The sequence below is a fragment of the Anastrepha obliqua genome, chromosome 5 (assembly GCF_027943255.1).
Source record: "Anastrepha obliqua isolate idAnaObli1 chromosome 5, idAnaObli1_1.0, whole genome shotgun sequence".
Lineage (NCBI taxonomy): Eukaryota > Metazoa > Arthropoda > Insecta > Diptera > Tephritidae > Anastrepha > Anastrepha obliqua.
The window spans coordinates 88,385,644-88,404,788 of record NC_072896.1 but is presented as its reverse complement, the minus strand read 5'-3'; the positions used below and the strand labels follow the sequence as shown (position 1 = coordinate 88,404,788).

At 35.8% G+C, this 19,145-nt stretch overlaps 2 protein-coding genes across 4 annotated transcripts; both read right to left on the bottom strand.

The window, feature by feature from the left end:
• Positions 1–2,539: 2,539 nt before the first annotated feature.
• Positions 2,540–8,955, bottom strand: LOC129248599 (protein mitoshell). The gene is made up of 7 exons (XM_054888216.1): positions 8,557–8,955; positions 7,816–8,118; positions 7,291–7,743; positions 7,172–7,214; positions 5,912–7,094; positions 5,677–5,823; positions 2,540–3,878 (listed from the first exon to the last, which is right to left on the bottom strand). The coding sequence occupies exons 1-7, from the start codon at positions 8,594–8,596 to the stop codon at positions 3,729–3,731; spliced, it is 2,319 nt and encodes a 772-aa protein (XP_054744191.1). The 5' UTR covers positions 8,597–8,955; the 3' UTR covers positions 2,540–3,728.
• Positions 8,956–10,010: 1,055 nt separating this feature from the next.
• Positions 10,011–17,701, bottom strand: LOC129249036 (epsilon-sarcoglycan). Of its 3 annotated transcripts, none has more exons than XM_054888658.1 (5): positions 16,886–17,701; positions 14,915–15,307; positions 11,635–11,733; positions 10,535–10,681; positions 10,011–10,449 (listed from the first exon to the last, which is right to left on the bottom strand). In XM_054888658.1, exons 1-5 carry the CDS (start codon positions 17,461–17,463, stop codon positions 10,353–10,355), a joined length of 1,314 nt encoding a protein of 437 aa, XP_054744633.1. In that variant the 5' UTR covers positions 17,464–17,701; the 3' UTR covers positions 10,011–10,352. The 3 variants fall into 3 exon arrangements, with proteins under 3 accessions (XP_054744633.1, XP_054744632.1, XP_054744634.1); XM_054888657.1 differs by having other exon boundaries at positions 10,014–10,461; XM_054888659.1 differs by lacking the exon at positions 11,635–11,733 and having other exon boundaries at positions 10,014–10,461.
• Between the last annotated feature and the right edge of the window lie 1,444 nt (positions 17,702–19,145).

The window sequence follows — 19,145 nt, the reverse complement described above, 5'->3', positions numbered from 1 at the left end:
AAATAAGCATAATAAAAATTTCAAATAATAGATTATGGAGAAAATACATAAAGACGATGGTTATGAAAATAACAGTTGTGAAGACGAGTGGATGTCTGATTTACGAAATATAGATAGGAAAAGTGTTTGTGAAGAGTTTCCTCAATGTGAATATATGTAACTCCATATTCATATCTAAATAAATCAGTTGAAATGTTTAGTTTAAGTGTTCATCCATATAAACGTTATAGAATTCCAACTAATTTTCCGTCGTTTTATGGGCGAGTATTACAAAAAAAGCTCTCGGCCGTTAAGGGAAACACTTTTTTTTAGAGTTTACTTAAGGGGACCTGGTGGTCTAGAAATTTCAAAAAATAGAATTTTTTCTTTCGATATTTCGAAAATATAGTATCTTAAGAATATGCTATGAAATTTACACAATTATAGCTGCTACAGCGCAATAACTAGGTAGGGAGCGGTCCGCGCGTACCTGAAACTTTAAACTCATTTATCTCAAAGCGACTTTTTTCGGCACGGCGAAAAAATATGTTGAAATTTGAATATGTTGTTCACAACATGTATGGCTATCGTCGGAACTAGAAACATAATTTTATTTAAGGGGTAACACCACTGTACACGCGTAAAATAAACACGATTTTTAAAGAATTTTTTTGTATAGAAGGAAAGGGGAAACAATCACTCTGATTTGGGAAGTTATTACTTATATACTAAAATACAAAACTACAAAGTTTGATCGAAAAATTTTACAAAATGGCGGTATTGGAGACATTTTTGTAATGTGGTTTCTCTTGAAGGAGCTCCGCGGCACGCAGCACAGAGGGTGCAAATTTTAATCTGGAACAAGGAAATTTGTTTTTTCTTAATCTAGATAAGAATAGCTAGAGAAACACGTAGGGGATTTAAAAAATATTTATGTTTGTGGAATTAGCAAGCATTTGAAGGAAAAAACTCTATTTTGGACTAAAAAACGGCACTTAAATAATTATAACAATCGTTTAAATTAATCTATCGAAAATCCCCTACGCTCTTCTCTTAAGAAGGTTATTATACAGACGTAGTGAAAAACCTGATTAAAAATATTTAAAATTGTTTGAGTTATGCTGCGTGCCAATTTCAAAAAACGTGTTTTGAGAAAAACGCGTTTAAAGTTTGGAAATTTGGAGAAGTCGTTAGGTAGCAGTCACTAACGCTTGGTTAAAAGCTTAAAATATTTATGAAATAGACTTCGGTAACGTATAAAACTTTTTGTTCTGTATTTTAAAAGGTTCAAAGAATTTGCTAAGCTTATAAAAAAAAATCAATTTTTTGAAATTTCTACAGTGGTGTTAGCCCTTAAGGGGTTAATACAGTTCGAAATTTAAAAAAAATCGATTTTTGTTTTATTTTTATTTTCTGAATGTACATAAATTTTAAAATACACACAGAAAATGTAATATCGTTCCGGTGAATATTTTCGAAGTTACACGCAAATTTGAAAAGGCATCTCAGAGTGCTTGAAAGTTCTTTTCAAACTTTAAACGCGTTTTTCTCAAAATGGTGTTTTCAAAGTCGGTTACCAACATTACTCGAAAACGGCTAAACCGTGGGTGAATTAGAATTTGGTCCTTTTCATGGACGCCGTTCTGGGCCCTCCCGAAGTAATGTACAAAGCAGTCCCGGGAGAGGAGTCTCCCCAGGAGGGGAGGAGGGACTGTTTTAGTGGCCACACCACACGACGCAGTAGGCCACGGTCGCTGTAAGTGCGAAGGCATTTTGAAGCCTACCTCACCCACCAAAAAAAAAAAAACAAACAATTAGTAAAAATTTTTATTTGGAAAGGAGCTACAGCTAATTACCGGGAGCTCCTCTCAAAAATACGTTTTGCAGTTACCACTATATCTCTGAACTGGATTCTCTGAAATTAAAAAACCAAACAGATTTCGTTAAAGTAATGTTAATTCTAGTAATTAATAGAAGGAGTCATCAAAATAAATTTTTTTTACAAAATGGTGGTTCCTCAAACAAAAAAATCGATTTTTGACCAAAATTTCGGCCTTAAATTGTTTATATAAAATATATATATATTTATCGGTGAGAAAAAATCTTCGATTAATTACTAAACAATATATTTAAGAAGCTCGTATAAAAATTTGAGACTAATCGGTTGAGCCGTTTTCGAGTAATGTTGGTCACCGACTTTGAAAACACCATTTTGAGAAAAACGCGTTTAAAGTTTGAAAAGCTCTTTACTTCAAGTTACTACAAGTAACTTCGAAAACGATATTAAATTTTCTGTGTTTATTCTTAAATTATTCTATGTACATTAAGAAAAAAAATGAAAATTCTAACTGTATATACATACATAACTCCTTTCAAAGAAGTCAAAGTCATCGCAAAGATTCGTGACCGTTGGAAGCGTTTTATAGAAGCTCTATGCCCCATCAGGGATGAAAGGAATTAAAAGAGTGCGAATTACACATAGAGAAGTTTTTTTTTAGTTTTATTCTATTATGTATTTGAAATACTTCGATGTTGGGGTTATCACAAATGTTACAACGAATCTCAATTAAGAAATGTGGTAATGTATTTATTATATATGTATAGGTTTAAAATGCGGTTACATTAATTTCATGGCATTCCCACACTGTTTTACAAACACAACATTTATTTATTTACATGTATTTATATACTAAGCTTGTATGAATATATTTATAATGCAAATAAATTGCTTAGTCAATTGTTTCGAAAATTTGTTCAATTCATTCGCTTCGATTGGAAATACTAAATTTTTTTTATTAAAAACTAGAACGCACTTAAATACTTGTAATTTACTTGCCATCTATTGACGAAAGATGTTGTTTGATATAAAAATATTTGAAATCAAATTTAAAACACGTAGTTTTTCAAGCATATTTCAACGTAACAACTAAGATTTTGATAGGCCTACAACGCTTAAATTTTGTATAATTTCATTTTAAAATTTAAATGAGATCAACTTAAAATTAAAAATAATCAGCAGTGTTAGAGACATTTGTTGCTATCGCTTTTGGTTTTATCTTTGCAAACTTTTCAAATCCAGCTTTTTGCAATTTAAGTACTTAAAATACATTGTATATAGATAATAAATCGACATTACTATACTCCTTTATAATTTTACACACAAAAATAATCTTAATTTATAGTTTAAATAATGTGAAACGGCAATATGAATATGCACGCGCATACACATACATAGCAAACACTCACAGGCACAATTGTATAATACATACAAAAGTAAATTGGGCAAAGTTAAAGTTGCCTAAAACTTACAAAAAAAAAAACAACATTTTGCTGCATGCGTGCTTCTGTCTACAAACCGCCATCATTAGTCTAAGGGAACAATAGGCGGTCTGTTTTAAGTAATATTTAATTTGATTTAGGTATTTTGCAAAACGTTTACGGCAAACGGTTTGGAAGCGCGCATTTGATCAAAAAATAATAAAACGAAGCAAATACTAGCCATGCTAACTGGCACTCACATAAGGTTATAAAAGGCCACTCTTCTCTAAACTAAGCACTAAGCATACATAAACTAACCGAAAATAGTCGCTCTAAAACCATGCATACAAATAACCAAATAGGCAAACACTAAGCGCCAGCTATTCCTTGTCGTATGCCAGAACTTCAATCCTCTGGTTTCGAACGCCACATTGCAATTTAGCGAATTCAAAATGTAATTTATGTAATGCGTGCATGGAAATTTTGATACTTTATTTATTGCGGCAATTGTAGAGCATCTCCTTCGGTTCACCGGTAATGTGCTCGAATTGATAATTCTCAAATGGTGGTTCACTGAGTAACTTATTAAACTCGCATTCGAAGGCGCTTATGGATTTCTGCAATTTACTGTCGACATTAAGCTGAAAAAGTAAAAATAACGTAAAAACAGGGAAAAATTTATATTTAATTAAAATTTTATATTCATGCAACATATTTTGAAAAAAAAGAGTCATAAGGAGGAGGGGGCTAGATGGCGTTTCCCACATTGTAAATGTAAAAACGTGCTTTTAAGTTATATGATTCCAAAGTTTGTAAATTTAACCAACATTTTCTCCTATTTTGCAAGACACAATTTCAGCTTTGCTTTGCAGCTATTGTTAATTCGGCTGCCGGGTTAGGAGTTTTGCAATTTATAAATGCAATTAAAATTGTTGGCTTATTATACATAAAATGTAAAGTGTTTGTAACGTGTGTGCATGTTAAGAAGATCTAATAATAGATCTAATCATGAAGCAAATAATTTGCAACAATTATTTTGGTGTGCATGTATCCAAAAAACTTACAAAGTAGGGGAAAGTGAGAGAGCAAAATTGCATTTCATTTTGAGGGGAAGTTGTAAGTTCTTACTGGACACAGCTTTATTTGTAAGTGAGAAAAATAGCCGATCCCAAAGTAAAAATAAATATGAATTAAAATTTACGAATTCAGTAAAAGTTCTAAATTTAAATAAAAATTGTGATTAAACTGAATAATGTAAGTAAATATATTTTAGAAAAAATGTATAAAGTTTATTTGAAGTCATATACCAAATAGGAATCGTCCAATGATATGGAGGTATGTACTTCTGAACCACAGCCTCCAGTCACCGTTGCTGCAGTTTCCGAAATATTTACAAATCGAAAGCATTAAAGGTATCTTTTGTGTTTTATGCTTGTATTTAGGCAATAGGAATCAACGAGTAAAGTATGAGTAAAGCTGTGATTGCCACAACAATACAATTGCTAACGGAATGTTCTTCATCTGACAGCGATGATGAAATGGAACAAATTATTGTGCACAAAATAAATTCATTTGATGATAAGCTTGTTATTACGCATCTTATTTACTTTTTTTTTCTAATTTTGTATGAGGTAGCGTAACTAAAAAATTGTAAATTGTTGTGTTTTTTCACGCCAACAATTTAAACGACTGTTCGTAAAACTTGCAAATTGTTACTGGTTTTGCGTTCATGTAGTATTTTTTATATTTTTCTCGTTGAGAGCGAATACTCGGAAATTAAGTTACTGACAAGTTATTGGATAATTTTTATATAAACAGACTTAATGATAAATAGATATTTGATAAAATAAAAAGATAAAATTTGGTGAAGATAGAGACCAATAATTTAAAATCTATCATTAACTGAATAGTGGTGGTGTTAATTTTAGCCAAATAAACTCTGAACCAATGTTTCCTATGATTATTATTGGAACATTCCAAAAATTTCTCACAAAAAGCGAATGGCGCCTCGCACAATCCATAAAAAAAAATATATTTTGAACTATGTAGATTAGGTTAGGTTGCAGCAGTTGTCCTGTGGGGCACACTTGTAATGTCGCATGGGGAACTTAGCCCTATCTCTCCTAAAACCAGTGTGTGCTTTTAAAAAATTTCAGAATATGTCTGATTTCTGCAGAACTAAGACCTTCCAATTCATTAAAAAAGTGTCTACCTAGAATAGTAAACCTACGTTTGGATAGAGTAGGACAATGGTACAGAAGGTGCGGGATTGTCTCTTCCTCCTCCTCATCTAGACATCTTCTACAGAAGTCATTTGTTTGCACACCTATGCTTTGATCGTGCCAAACTACAATATTAGGTAGTGCCCCAGTGCAACTATGTAAATTATATATATTAAAAAAAGAAAATTTTACCCTTTTTTTGTTTTTACAAACCCACCTTTAAATACTCCTTGCCAGTGTGTACAATTTTTTTCACGTCATGCACAACTTCGAAGATATGCTGATAACCGCCTACTTGGCACTTGAATATTATTGAGCGCACATCCATGAAATCATGTTTGTGCTTTAAAATAAATTCCGGAAACTGAAAAACGATTTTTTGATGAGTAACTTTTTCGAGACTCAGAATTAAAGAAAAGTGAATCTTACAAAAATCATATTTCACAACTTACATAGTTTTTGGTGAATTGCGATTTAAAGAACAAATCTGCATTCTTCATAGCCATCAGACGTTCAATCATTACATTTAATTTATCGATGAGATCTTTACCGAGTGGACGCGGTGGTGCGGTAGGATCATAATCATTTGAAAATTCCGACAAATTCTGCTCCAGCACGCGTATATCGTAACTTAACCAATTGGGTGGTACTTTTTCTTTTATCTTTAAATACTCTGCAGCAGGCGATCTGTCCACATCAGCAGCTGGTGGCCAAAATTCTGAAATTTGCTCATCAAAATACTGTTCTAGGGAACTGCTGGTGGCGAGCAACTGTTGTGTTGCCGTACTAGTGGCGGCTGTAGTTGTCGCACTTGTCGTTGCGCTATACGCTTGGTCCACAAACAAGACATCTTTTTTGATGGGATTATATGTGCCCGTCTTAAAGTAGGTACCATTTACAGTAGCCTGACGTTGACTACCCTCGGAGTCTTCAACCATCGTGTAAAGGTAATTTTTATTGAGCGCATTCTGTTGTGATTTTTCAGTAGACGCATTTAGAAAATCAAAAGAATCGTCAATTAGTGAATTGACTGGCTGTAGCAATTTTATTGGTGTGGTACTAGGCGCCGTACGTGTGCCATTGCTTTCCGATTTCTGGTACACATTCTTCTGTGATTGCACCAAATTGTCTAGATTTACAAATGATTTTATAAGATTTTCAACAAAGTCCATTGTGGTGTCCTGCCATGCTGCAAAACTAACAGCAAAGTCGGGGCTTAGGGCAGCTTTAACTTTGTTAAGCCCCTCTGGTGTATTATAGACATAACCCTTTATAATAATCCATGCATTGATGACGCGCGTGAATACGAAAATAAAGTCCTTTACAGCCCAGGCGATACCCTGCGAATTAATATTGGGTAAAACACCATCTGGACGTATGAGATCTTGTTTCATGCGCGCACAAAGACTGTCGATCTTTTTAAAACACGGTCGATTGCGATGTGTGTAGGCGAGCTTCTCAGCTATTTCGCTGCCACGTAGTGCAAGACGAGTTAGTTCATTGAATTTGACTTGCGATAGCGTAACAGTGCAGCTGCCGGCACTGCTAGGCGAATTGGTAGCGTTGCTGGCATCGCCACCTGCGCCACTGCCAAGAGTATTGTGTGGGCGCACGCCAGTGGTGCTATTGAGGTCACTTTGTTAAAAAAGAAATTTTCATAATTTTGCTTATAAAAAAAGAGGACAAATTAATTGTAATGCATTTAAACTCACTCTGAACTCAATAAAATCGGCGAGCTACGCATTGAAGACGATTCTATGTTAAAAAATATAATATATGGAATATAAAGAATATGCATGTATATTTATGTATGAGCATTTATTATACAAACCTTTATTTTCCTTTTCTGGGCCATCGCCACAAAAATTCAGAAGATTCACTTTAGCCAAAGACGCATTAATCTCATTCATTGAATTGAAATTCAGCGGAGAGTTTTGGTTAACGCATTGTAATCCAATCTGTATATTAACTTTATTCGAATCATTCGCTTGTGAACGCAATGGTACTGTGGCGCACGACGAATTACCACTGCTGATCGAAGTAGAGGATGCGCCCGAACTATGTGGCACGTTAGCTGTTTGTGATACCGGCGATATATTATTGCATTGTTGTGATGGATTAGGCATGTTCTGCTGCATGCCAGCTGCTGCGGCGGCTGCTGGATATATGGGCACAGCAGCATACGGCAAAGTACCGGCGAGTGCGTATGGCAATGCCATATTTGGTGCCGGTAACATTGGCGATAGGAAAGTAGCTGTGCCATAAGGCCACAAAGCATGCATTTCTGTAAGAAAAGGGCATGCGCAAAATTTACTTCCGGCTAACTGTTATTTCAATTTGCGCTTCTTCTTCTTACCTTGGTTCATCATGTTAGCTAAACGCAAGCGCTCCATTTGCTGCTGTTGTGGCGCCGTTAACCCTACTGGTGTTGGCAGAGATGATGTAGTGACTGGTACTCCTGCGCACACAGTTGCGCTGCCGTTAAGCGAATGATTTTGTTGTTGTTGTTGTTGCAAAGACTCAATGATATGCTCGGGTGGCGAAATTGAAACTTGTGCCGGGCATGCGACGCTTCCTGTTGCCAATACGATATTTCGTTCGGAAAAGTCACTTGGAAGCACGTTTGTTTCAAGCAAGTTGACACCCAAAATTTTACGCTCTGCGTAACGGAAGTAAAACTATTAATAACATTCAACTAATTCGCAACCTTTCTTGGTATTTGTATTATATATATGTTTGTCGTTTATGGATGCTTTTTATATTTTCCTTATATTTATTTAATTTTTTCATAATTTTTCTATGAAAGTTAATTAAATCGAAATATCTTGCCTACTACGTTTTACAAATTTTGTTGAATAATTGAACGAGCACAAAGTGGTAACGGCTACATCAATCATACATACATACACATGTACATATGTACATTTTTACAAAATCAATTCTACGCATTTCGCACGATGAATATTTCCGCCGGATATAAATTGCACAAGTTTTAATTCAAATTAGAAAATCATTTATAATAAATATATACCGGTTGTATTAAATGTTTTTACCTTAATAGGCCTTTAATATTAAATCGAAATCGTTATTTACTTACGCTGCCTTTTAGCAACTCGTATTTGCGGTTGTTCGTTCATCTTTTCAAAATGGTTGCAGCCAGATGCAGATATTTACACGAACTTTGTTTCCTTTTTCGTCGCTATTGGCGAGAGGAAAAGGAAGCCCAGCAGCTGTTTTAGAAACACGTTACTTTCGCGCAAGCTTTGATTTAGGATTTTAACGGAATTGCGTAGCACTACGATTAAATTTCTTGTATGCCCTTATTATTTCACCAATTTTCATTTAAACGACACTTGGATAACATTTATAAAATATATATTTTTTACAATATTAACCCAAATTCAAAGAATTAAAATCGTAGCAACAAAAATACAACGAATCGAAATAGAAATTTGGCGACAACTGATGTTTCAAGCAGTGTTGTTATTCCGGTTATAATATTTTTCCCTCTGGTGAAAATAAGTGTTGGAATGTGGTAAAATAGTGTCAAATAGCAAATTCTATCTTCATATTTAAACAATTTCTTTATAAATGAAATTTTGAATAGTGTTAAATAAGAAGATTAAAACCGAAACAAACCAAAAAATATCCGCTTAGAATAATTTATTGAGAATCGTTTGCTAACGACAACCATTCACAATAGAGTTAAAGTTTAGCTGAGCTAAATAGGTAATTTTCTCTGAAATCATATTTAAGCTGAATTAATACAAGAATTGTGCGGTAAGCACTCAACATTTGAATTATATGGTTTATAGTGTATGGCCAGAACTTAATGGGTAACATTTAAACGAATTAAAATTTGAATTAAAAATATTCCAAGCGCCAGTGCTATTTCCGTACTCCAGACGCTCTTACAAACCGGATAAATTGCACTGAATAGGTGCGTTTGGTTTTAATATTCTTGATAAATAGCGGTATTTTAGTGAGTAATTTTTCGTTCGTGTTTGTTCATGTTAATGCGTTCGCTTTTATTATTGCACTAATTACCATAAGAGGCGCGCGTGAAATTAGTATTGGCGTATAATTATTGCAAATAATGAATAATAAAATAGTGCAATTTTATAAAGATTGAGTGAGGTGGAAGCGCCGCAGTTAATAAACATATTTTTATACATATTTTTAACCCTCTGTTGGACACCCTTTTTGAAACCTTCGGTTGGGCGCACGGGTTTTGCCTTTCTGCGTCCTGTTCGAGGATCCTTTTTAAAAAGTTTTATCCATAAATCGATAGAAAATTAAATATAAGGAAGCTACCTGGAAGCTCAAGTCGTTGGCTATAATAGAAATATTTGTATATTAAATTCACGTTCAAAGTTGAAAAAGTCTGGCTCGACCCGGTTGCCCAACGCAGAGTTCTTCCTTAATTTCTTCAATTAAGCTTGAATTACACATTTTTTGAGATATGAAATTTTTTTATTTCAATCTGAAAGAAATTTATTCGTTAGATAAACATCAATAATGATTGATTTATTGCGCATTATATATTTATATATGTATATATATAAATATCTAACTTTTGCTACATTTACTTCTACATAACATAACAAATGCACACTATTAAAAAAAAATCACTTAATATAATATACTATTTTTTAAGTTAATTGCCATTTTTATTTTTCACGCATTGTTCAGCAACAATTCGGACTACATATGTATGAAAAAGCCATACTTTTTTCTGAACTACTGGTTAAATCTTATTTGCTTTTCGAATACTTTATGATACCGCATATTGATATGGTAATTATTTATTAAACACGATTATTTCATTCATATTTTTGCCAATATTCAAGCTTCTCTTGCTGCTTAGCAATATAATATTCGTGGGGTTGACTGTCAAATATCCACGCCATTGCGATTCAAAGTGCCACCTTTGTATGGTGGGGGCTTAGGACGTAAATAGGTGTTGGATGGACTGTCAGTTTGATAATAACTGTTGTTGGGACTAAAAGAATGGTGAATTTATTTAAAAACTATATAACTTTAAAAAGAAAAAAAAAATGAATTTTTCTACAAACCTATGTGAGTGCATGCTAACATTATCCAACAGGCAATTGGGATCCTTTAAGCTCTTCAAAGTTGTCACTGGCTGATCAGTATTGCTATCCGAACATTGCACCATTTGTACAGTCGAGGTTGTAGGATGATATGTTGATGCCATATCACTATAAAATGAATTAGTATGGATTAGTAAGATGAAATGTGCAGGTAGGCATCTAATGTAAGGAATTTCTTGCACATCATTAAGGGGTTTTATATGTACAGTTAGAATTTTCAATAAATCGATTTTTTTATATTTTTTTTTTTATTTTTTTCTTTTAAAGTACACATATCTAAGGATACACACAGAAATTTTTAAAATTTAATATCGTTTTTGAAGTTACACGCAAATTACAAAAAAAAAACATTGTATCCTATGTAAAGTGCTTTTCAAACTTTAAACGCGTTTTTCTCAAAATGGTGTTTTCAAAGTCGGTGACCAACATTACTCGAAAATGGCTAAACCGATTAGTCTCAAAATTTAACACGAGCTTCTAAAATATATTTTTTAGTAATTAATCGAAGGCTTTTTCTCACCGATAAATATATATATTTTTATAAACCATTTAGGACCGAAATTTTGGTCAAAAATCGATTTTTTTCGACCATTTTGTCAACAAAAATTATTTTGCTTATTCTTTCGATGAATTACTAGACTTATTATTTATTTTACTTATTATTTACTAATTATTATTTAATTAATAGACTATATTATTATTCTAACGAAATCTGTTTGATTTTTTAATTTTAGAGGATCCCGTTCAGAGATATAGTGGTAACCGCAAAACGTCTTTTTTGAGAGTAGCTCCCGGAGATCAGCTGTAGCTCCTTTCTAAATAAATATTTTTACTAATACTAAGTCTTGAAATACAGTTAAAAGATAACATAATATGTGCAAAAAATTTTTAGATCAATAAGTTTAAAAGTTTTCGCGGAAAAATTCGGGAAATTTCGCTTTTTTCGGCCTTCTAACTGCATATAACCCCTTAAATGCATAATATACAGCATTGAAGTATATATTTACACAGATAAAACTAAATTATTCATTTAAAATAATTATTTACAAAATAAAAATCACCTTCCCGTTTCGGCGGAATCACAATCATTTTCCTTTTTACAAGACTCCTCACAAATATGAAAAATATTCTCAAAGAAAAACTCAGAATTCGGATCAAATCTATAAAAATACATAAAGTATAAAATAATAATTATATACAAACATAAATATACACAAATTATAGCTAAACATCAAGATTTATTAAATAAAGTGTGGTTAACAACTTAGTGCGGCCCTCTTTTAAGGGACTATAAAGTCAAAAAATGAACTAAAATGGGTAACAATTTATTTCTTATGAGAAACTTCAATCACATACAATTTCACTACAAAGCTGAAATTAATAGAAAAAAATGAAATAAAAATGAAAATGGGAAAGATGATGATAGCGCATACGCCTACGAGTATTATATGTACAAACACTTATACATAGTAAGCCTTCTTTTTCTTCTTCTTGATCGCCGCTAAAAGCGCTTAAACGATTTGACTGAGTTTAACAAAGCGCACCAGTCGTTTCTTTCTCGTGCTAACCAGCGCCAGTTGGACATACCAAGTGAAGACAAGTCTTTCTCCACCTGATCTCTCCAATACAGAGTAGGCCTTCTTCTTCTTTTTCTCCTGGTAAGTCTTGCTACACAGAAAAATGTATGTGTAAATAATTGTTCTACAAATGAAGCCAACTTACTGTCTTAAGCCGGGTTTGAACGGCAGCTGAATTTTATGAGAAGCTTTTTCTCATGGCAGAAATGTACTCGGAAGATTACCATTACCTATCGAAAGATAGGAAGGTTGGTAGGTAGAAGTGGCAGCCGGTTTCTAGACCAACTCACTTAGACCATTGCCGATCCATTGTGATCTGCTATTCGTCGCTAAACCATTTTGTTTTAAGTACAAATCCTTTGATCTGGCTGACACTTATATCGCTAAGATCTTCAGTATTATTTAGAAACGATGAGCCAAAGTATCTAAACCTAGTGGCATGCCACGTGCGACAATAATACAGAAGGTGTCTAACGGACTCTGAGGAGGAGCCTCATTCTTGCCGACCTATGAGACAGTGACCTGTTAGTAAAGCAACTAGCATAGAAATGTTTGAGCTTGACCGATTAAGGAGCGCCTTTGAGCGACTAGCGTCCCATTTTTGCCAAATCCTTTTTGTAGTATAAAATGTTAGACTATCAACCTATCTCGTGTTGGCTAAAGGGACAATACCAGTTATACCACGTAGTTTGTAGGTTGAGAGGGATATACCTACAATCTCCATACCAAGAGGAAGCCGAGTGGTAGTGCCCTCTTCCGCTAATTTGTCTGCCTTATAATTCCCGGGTATGTCAGTATGCCTCGGACACCCATATCAAATGGAAGCGGAAATATTCCGCGTTCTCGTTAAGAGGCACCCGGCATTTGCGAGCAGTGATTAGGAAGATGAACCGAAACTCTTACTTTTGACTTCTTACAATAGACACCAAAGCCAACTTTGTCGTCAAGCTTTGAGCCATCAGTAAAGCACCATAGGCAGTTTTTCCGACCAGGTATTGTTGAGCCGATTCTCCGACAAGTGTTTTTACCTCGTTCGAATTCCATTTACTTTCGTGAGCGCCATCTTTCACCGTCTGTTAATAGAAAAAGCTTCTGATCTGGACTAACAACGAGTCTAACATCGGACACAAAGGCATACGTGCTTCGAATGTCACAAAGGGCTTAATTCGAACTATTCTTGTATTAATTGCAATTCATACAGAGTCATCTTATGCCCTGCCCCTATGACCCATACACAAGTTATGTAGGCTCATGCTGTTCACGCCTAAAGGCTCCCATAGATGATCTTCGCCAGTGCGCTCTCAGAGCACCGAGCAAGCGACTTCTACGGCTCCATAGAGCTTGACAGGCAAGTACAGACCCCCCTTCAATATTCTCCACGTAGACGAAGGTAATCAAACGTCAACTGAAGTTCGTTAGCACAGTAATTTTAATTGCGCACAAACCCACATTACCGCCTTCGATAGTTTGCTCTGCTCTAGTCTCTTGTCCTCAAGCCTGTAGCCCTCAAGTCTCTAGTTTGTAGTAATTGGGGCAGGATACGGCCAGCTGGGCATTTGTTGTAAACTATGCAGCACCCAAGGATTAAGAATATAGAGCTTCAGCTGTTTCATGAGATCCGCATTACTCTGGTATATATACAAATGTTTGTGGGAGTGCGTCTTGATGTTGTTCCACAAATGGAGGGATATACATACAATTTTAAGCCAACACCGAATGACAGATGGTTTTTTATGAGGAGCTTTTTCATGGCAGAAGTACACTTGGAGGCTTGTCATTGCAACTTTTTCAAACTTTTTCTCTCATTTGGTGTTTTATGCCGGAGAATCGAGTTCGGGCACTTCCGGAGCGGTACAACTAATTACGTTCTAGATATTATAGCAGGTTAAACTTTTATTTTGCAGAGATTCGACTCCGACATATTGCATCCATATATCCAGCACGTGAAGGAACTCCGCCTAACGCTTAAGGCCGGATTCACACTATGATGCCGATCACGGTCCGCTCTCGGTCCAGTCTCGGTCCGGTAAAATATTCACAAACGAAAAACAATGACTGTATTCACACTATCCGTGCTGTTCAAGTTTCGGTACAGTCACACTCCAGCATCGATCAAGTTCGAAGAATATTTTGCTGGAGCGTGATCGAACTTGCCGCGACTTGTACTGATAGTGTGAATAACGTTGCGTTCTCGGTTCAGTCTTTCGACAATAGCAAAGGAGTGCAGATCGAAGTTTTTACAATGACAGCTGAAAAATCTTGGTCTTTTGAAAAAGGTAAGTAATTGCATACAGGATTTATTATAAATTTTGAAGTTTTATTCAAATGGTGAATAACTAAAAAATAACGATCAATATCAGTATTCAAGATAATAACGACGAACGATGAATCGCGACTGGACCGATGTAAGAACACAAATGTAGATGTCGAAAGATTTTACCGAACCGAGACTAGACCGAGAACGAACCGTAATCGGCACCATAGTGTGGATCTACCCTAACCCCCCTTCACATACCCACTTAAGCTCACATTTGACATTCCTCTCTCTCCCTCTCTCTGGCCTCTCCCCATCGTCTCCTTGGTTTACCGTTAGGCGGCATCAACGACGACTTTTAATGGCCCAGAAGCAATGGAATTCACAGTATGTTGTTACATATTCACATTGACACTTTTATAAAACAACAACTATACATTTTTGTGGCTACACATTAAAAATCACGGCAATTAATTACGGAATATTGAAAGCTCAATTTCTTATACTCACAATTTTTCGTGCTGAAAGCAAAGTGCAGCTGATAAAATACCCAAAAGTACGGCGAGTATCATGCCAGGAATGGCGAAAGCGAAGGCAAACTCATCAATATAATTGCGATCTGGTACATCCTCGCGTGCAATGCCCACCCAGCGGTCAGTGCGTTTGAAATTTTCATGATGACTTCTGTGACCGTAATTGTGGAAGAGTATTTCCGGTGATATATCGGCACCAACTGTCTTAAAAGCGCACCAATCCAATTTAAAACCGGCATTCTCGAATACCTTTTGCACAGAGGTGCGTTTGTAGGTGCATGTGGTCAGTTTATATAGGGGACGTACTTCCTCCTGCAACTCCTTGAGACGTGACGAAAACTGGGCAGAGCTGCCAAGATGCACAACAACGCTGGAAAATAAAGTGTAATTCTAAATATATAATAATAAACTTAGAGAGGCTAGTTATGCATGCCGATACGAGTTGAAAAGCAAAAGGATTAGGTTCATTCGCCTTTTAATTATTGGTATTTGCAATTTCGAGTGAGAGTTGCGCGATTCTTGTCATTCCGGCGACTCAACAGGAACTCATTTGAAACCAAAAACCTTGAGTGGAGTCGCTACTGTTTTTTTTTTTTTGAGCAAATTTTTTGTGAAATGCACATAGTTGCAATACAGGGTGGCTGATGAAAGCCGCTACCAAAAAAAAAATTGAATAACTTTTTTTCTTTTTAAGTTATCTGTTCCATTTTTGTTTTAATTTGCAGATTGATCTTTAAAATTTATTAAAATGGATAACTGGGACACGCAAACAAGAATTTGGATAGTCCGCCGCTATCACGCACTGGAGTCCGTAGTTTTGGTACAGAGAGAGTACAGGCGGATGTTTGGCGGCGATCCCCCGAGCAGATGGACCATAATGAGACTGGTGAATAATTTTGCTGAGCAAGAAACAGTCGCAAGAAGGCCTTATCATCGAAATCCACCAGTTCGGACGGAGGAAACGATCGCTGCTGTAGCTGCAGCTATACAAAGCAATCCAAGGGTTTCAACAAGAAGCTTATCTGCTCAACTTGGTGTCAGCCGACAGCCTTTGCAAACAATAATGCACAAAGATTTAGACTTATTTCCCTACAAAATTCAAATGGTTAACAAACTGAATGCAGCAGACTTGCCGATTCGCTTGGAATTTTGCCAGAAGATCCTGCAAATGGTGGAAGAAGACCAAAACATGTTAAACTGCCTTTTCATGTCTGATGAGGCCCATTTCGATTTAAACGGCAATGTGAACAAACAAAATTGTCGAATATGGAGTACTTCTAACCCACAGATACTCCACGAGACGGAATTGCATCCTCTTCGCGTGGCAGTGTGGTGTGCGGTTTCTTCACGCTGTATTGTCGGGCCTTATTTTTTTGAAGAAAATGGTCACACCGTTACGGTTACTGGAGACCGTTATTTGAAAATGCTGAAAGAATTTTTCTATCCAGAACTACGCCGAAAGAGAATTCCTTTCAACTCTGTGTGGTTTCAACAAGATGGGGCAACGTCTCACATAGCCCAGACTGTTATGACAGAGTTGCGACGAAAATTTCCCAATAAACTGATTTCAAGAAACTCCGAATTTCGTTGGCCTCCCAGGTCGCCTGACCTTACTGCACCTGACTTTTTCTTGTGGGGTTTATGTAAACAAGAAGTTTATAAAACAAAGCCAATAAATTTGGATGAACTAAAACAATCCATTCGGGCAACAATTGCGGCTATTCCTGTCGCAACTCTCAAAGCAGCAATGAACAACTTTTTACTAAGATGCCGCACTTGTGTCAACGAGGAATTATTTTTAAAACTAGTTAAGCTACATTTAATAAAATTTAATGACCTTCAACTTGAAAAAAAAAAAATGAATTCCATACACTAAAAAAAAAAGTTATTTGAGTTTCTTAATGTAGCAAAATTCATCAGCCACCCTGTATTTTTCTTTATGCCTTACCCTTCTCGCTGTTGTGGTCGCAATGGCAAGCGTCCGCCCATATTTACTGCCGACTCCATGAAAACTACACTCAAATCATTCTCACTTTCTGGCCACAAATCTTTACGGAAAATATTTCTTAAATTCTCAACACGTCCCGGATCCATCAGATGCACCCAATTCAAATTGTCAATTTTCATTTGTATGATATTCAGCGATGGCAACTTTTGTGCCACAAATATAGACAGCTTAGCTGTGCGTGTCTCATAGTTTTGCTTATTCAATGCCACAATGTCCAAGCGTACAGTTTTATCAGCCAATCGGTCAGTGGGTGTACCATACAAGAAACCAGCGTGATACTCATGACTATATTTGTAGCGCAGCCATGACGGCAAATCTGCGTATCCCTCCAATGAAACGCGATAGCGAAATTGTTCGCTGATAACCTGATGGGTCCAGTTGAAGAGTAAAGGTTCAATTTTGTAGGAAAACAATTCGCCCACAGCCGCCTGTTCCATGCCATTAGCCATGTGGAGGCATGCCAAGAGGAGCGCTAACCCTACCATGGGCGGCTGTAAAAATAAATTGCGTATAAGCATGTTGAGGACGAGTAGTCGTCCGTCGGTCGGTCGATATTGTGAAACAATTGATTTTTCCCGTTGCTGCTGCTGCTTAAAACATTTTTCCAAAGCGGCGGTGGAGGAAAATTATTTTACTGCAATTTACTTATAAAAATCAATTAAAAATTCTAAATGCACGAACACACTTTATAATAAATAAATAAACTTTATTATAAATAATAGCTTTTTCACTGCACGCACAAATGGAAAAGCTAACAGCGATGAGTTCACAATGAAAATGCTGAAAATTCCATCAATTGTGTATATGCGAAGAATGCCGTACTTTATGGGATAATCATTGGGTTGAAGGGGGTGGTATACACAAAATATTTATATATCCACAAGGGGCGTTTGTATGCATGCGTGTAGGTGTGATGTAGAAGTGAGAGAATATTGCCCTCTCTGCTTGTTGGAGATTGTTTTGGGAAATTCTGGCACATTGGGGACATTATTTTGCAACCTGTTGATTTTATGCATTCGTCGTTTTTCAAACGCTTGTTCGGAAAATGTTTCAAAAAGGTAATTCATACTCTTGTTAAACGCTAAAAAAAACACTTTTTCATGAATTTATTGTAGCGAAACGGTTCAAGTCAGTTTATTAAAAGTTGTTGCATATTATAAAGTAACATTTCAAGAATATTTGATAAAATTTTCATGTAAAAATATTGCAAAATGAGCGAATGAGAGCACATTTACGTAGACGTCTTTTCAAAAATACATTTTGCAGTAGTCAGCATATCTCAGCGTAGAATCATCTGAAATCAAAAAAATCGAATAACTTAGTTAAAGTATGAGTTAAACTTCCCCCCAACGTTTATTTTGACGATTTATTTTCATTTTCAGCCATTTGGTAGTCGTTTGAACTAAAAAGTGATTTTTGACGAAAAAATGTCGCCATTTTGTAGGTGTAAAACCACCTTAATATAAAAAAAAAATGGCGAAAAAAAACGTTGGGGGGAGGTTTTTTATATGTAAAATATGTGTGCAAAATTTCAAAAGGATCGGTTGAGTAGTTTTCAAATGCCAATGACTACGCACTTTAAAAAAAAAGGTTCGAGAAAACCGCGTTTAAAGTTTTAAGTTATGAAAACGTCAAGAAAATACTTTTTTCTCTCTACTTACACGGAGTCGTCGATTCCAGCACCATAGAGTATGTTTCCACTAGCTTTGTCATTGTCTTCAGCATCTTTTTAGCACGTCTACGAGCTATCCTGCCCTCCTTAGTCTGTTGGTGGCATTTTTGGTCAGATCTTTCGATGCGAGTTTGGTCCACTCTTCTCGCATATTCGTGAGCGCTTGGCCCAATGCTAATCCCCATGTCATACATAAACTGCAGCAAAGCACCTGTGCCTTCATTAAAGGTGCATGCAGCTACCAGAGCTGCCAGTTGAACGATACTTGTACTGCCAGAGAGTTTTTTCGGAGCAATCCTCCATATAAGCTAATTTAAACTCTCGTTAGTGTTTTGAGTAACACCACCCAGGCATCTCTCTAAAAGTTCGTCTTTACTCAAATCTACGTAAATTGGTTTTATTGCGTTCAAAACATCTTCTGGCAGTGGGGTGTATTCATGTTTAAATGGTTTTCCTTCGGCCAAAGCCTTTTGGTAACCACACCAAGAATCCGCTCCGGCCGGACATTTGTCATGTTGCGGATTTTCA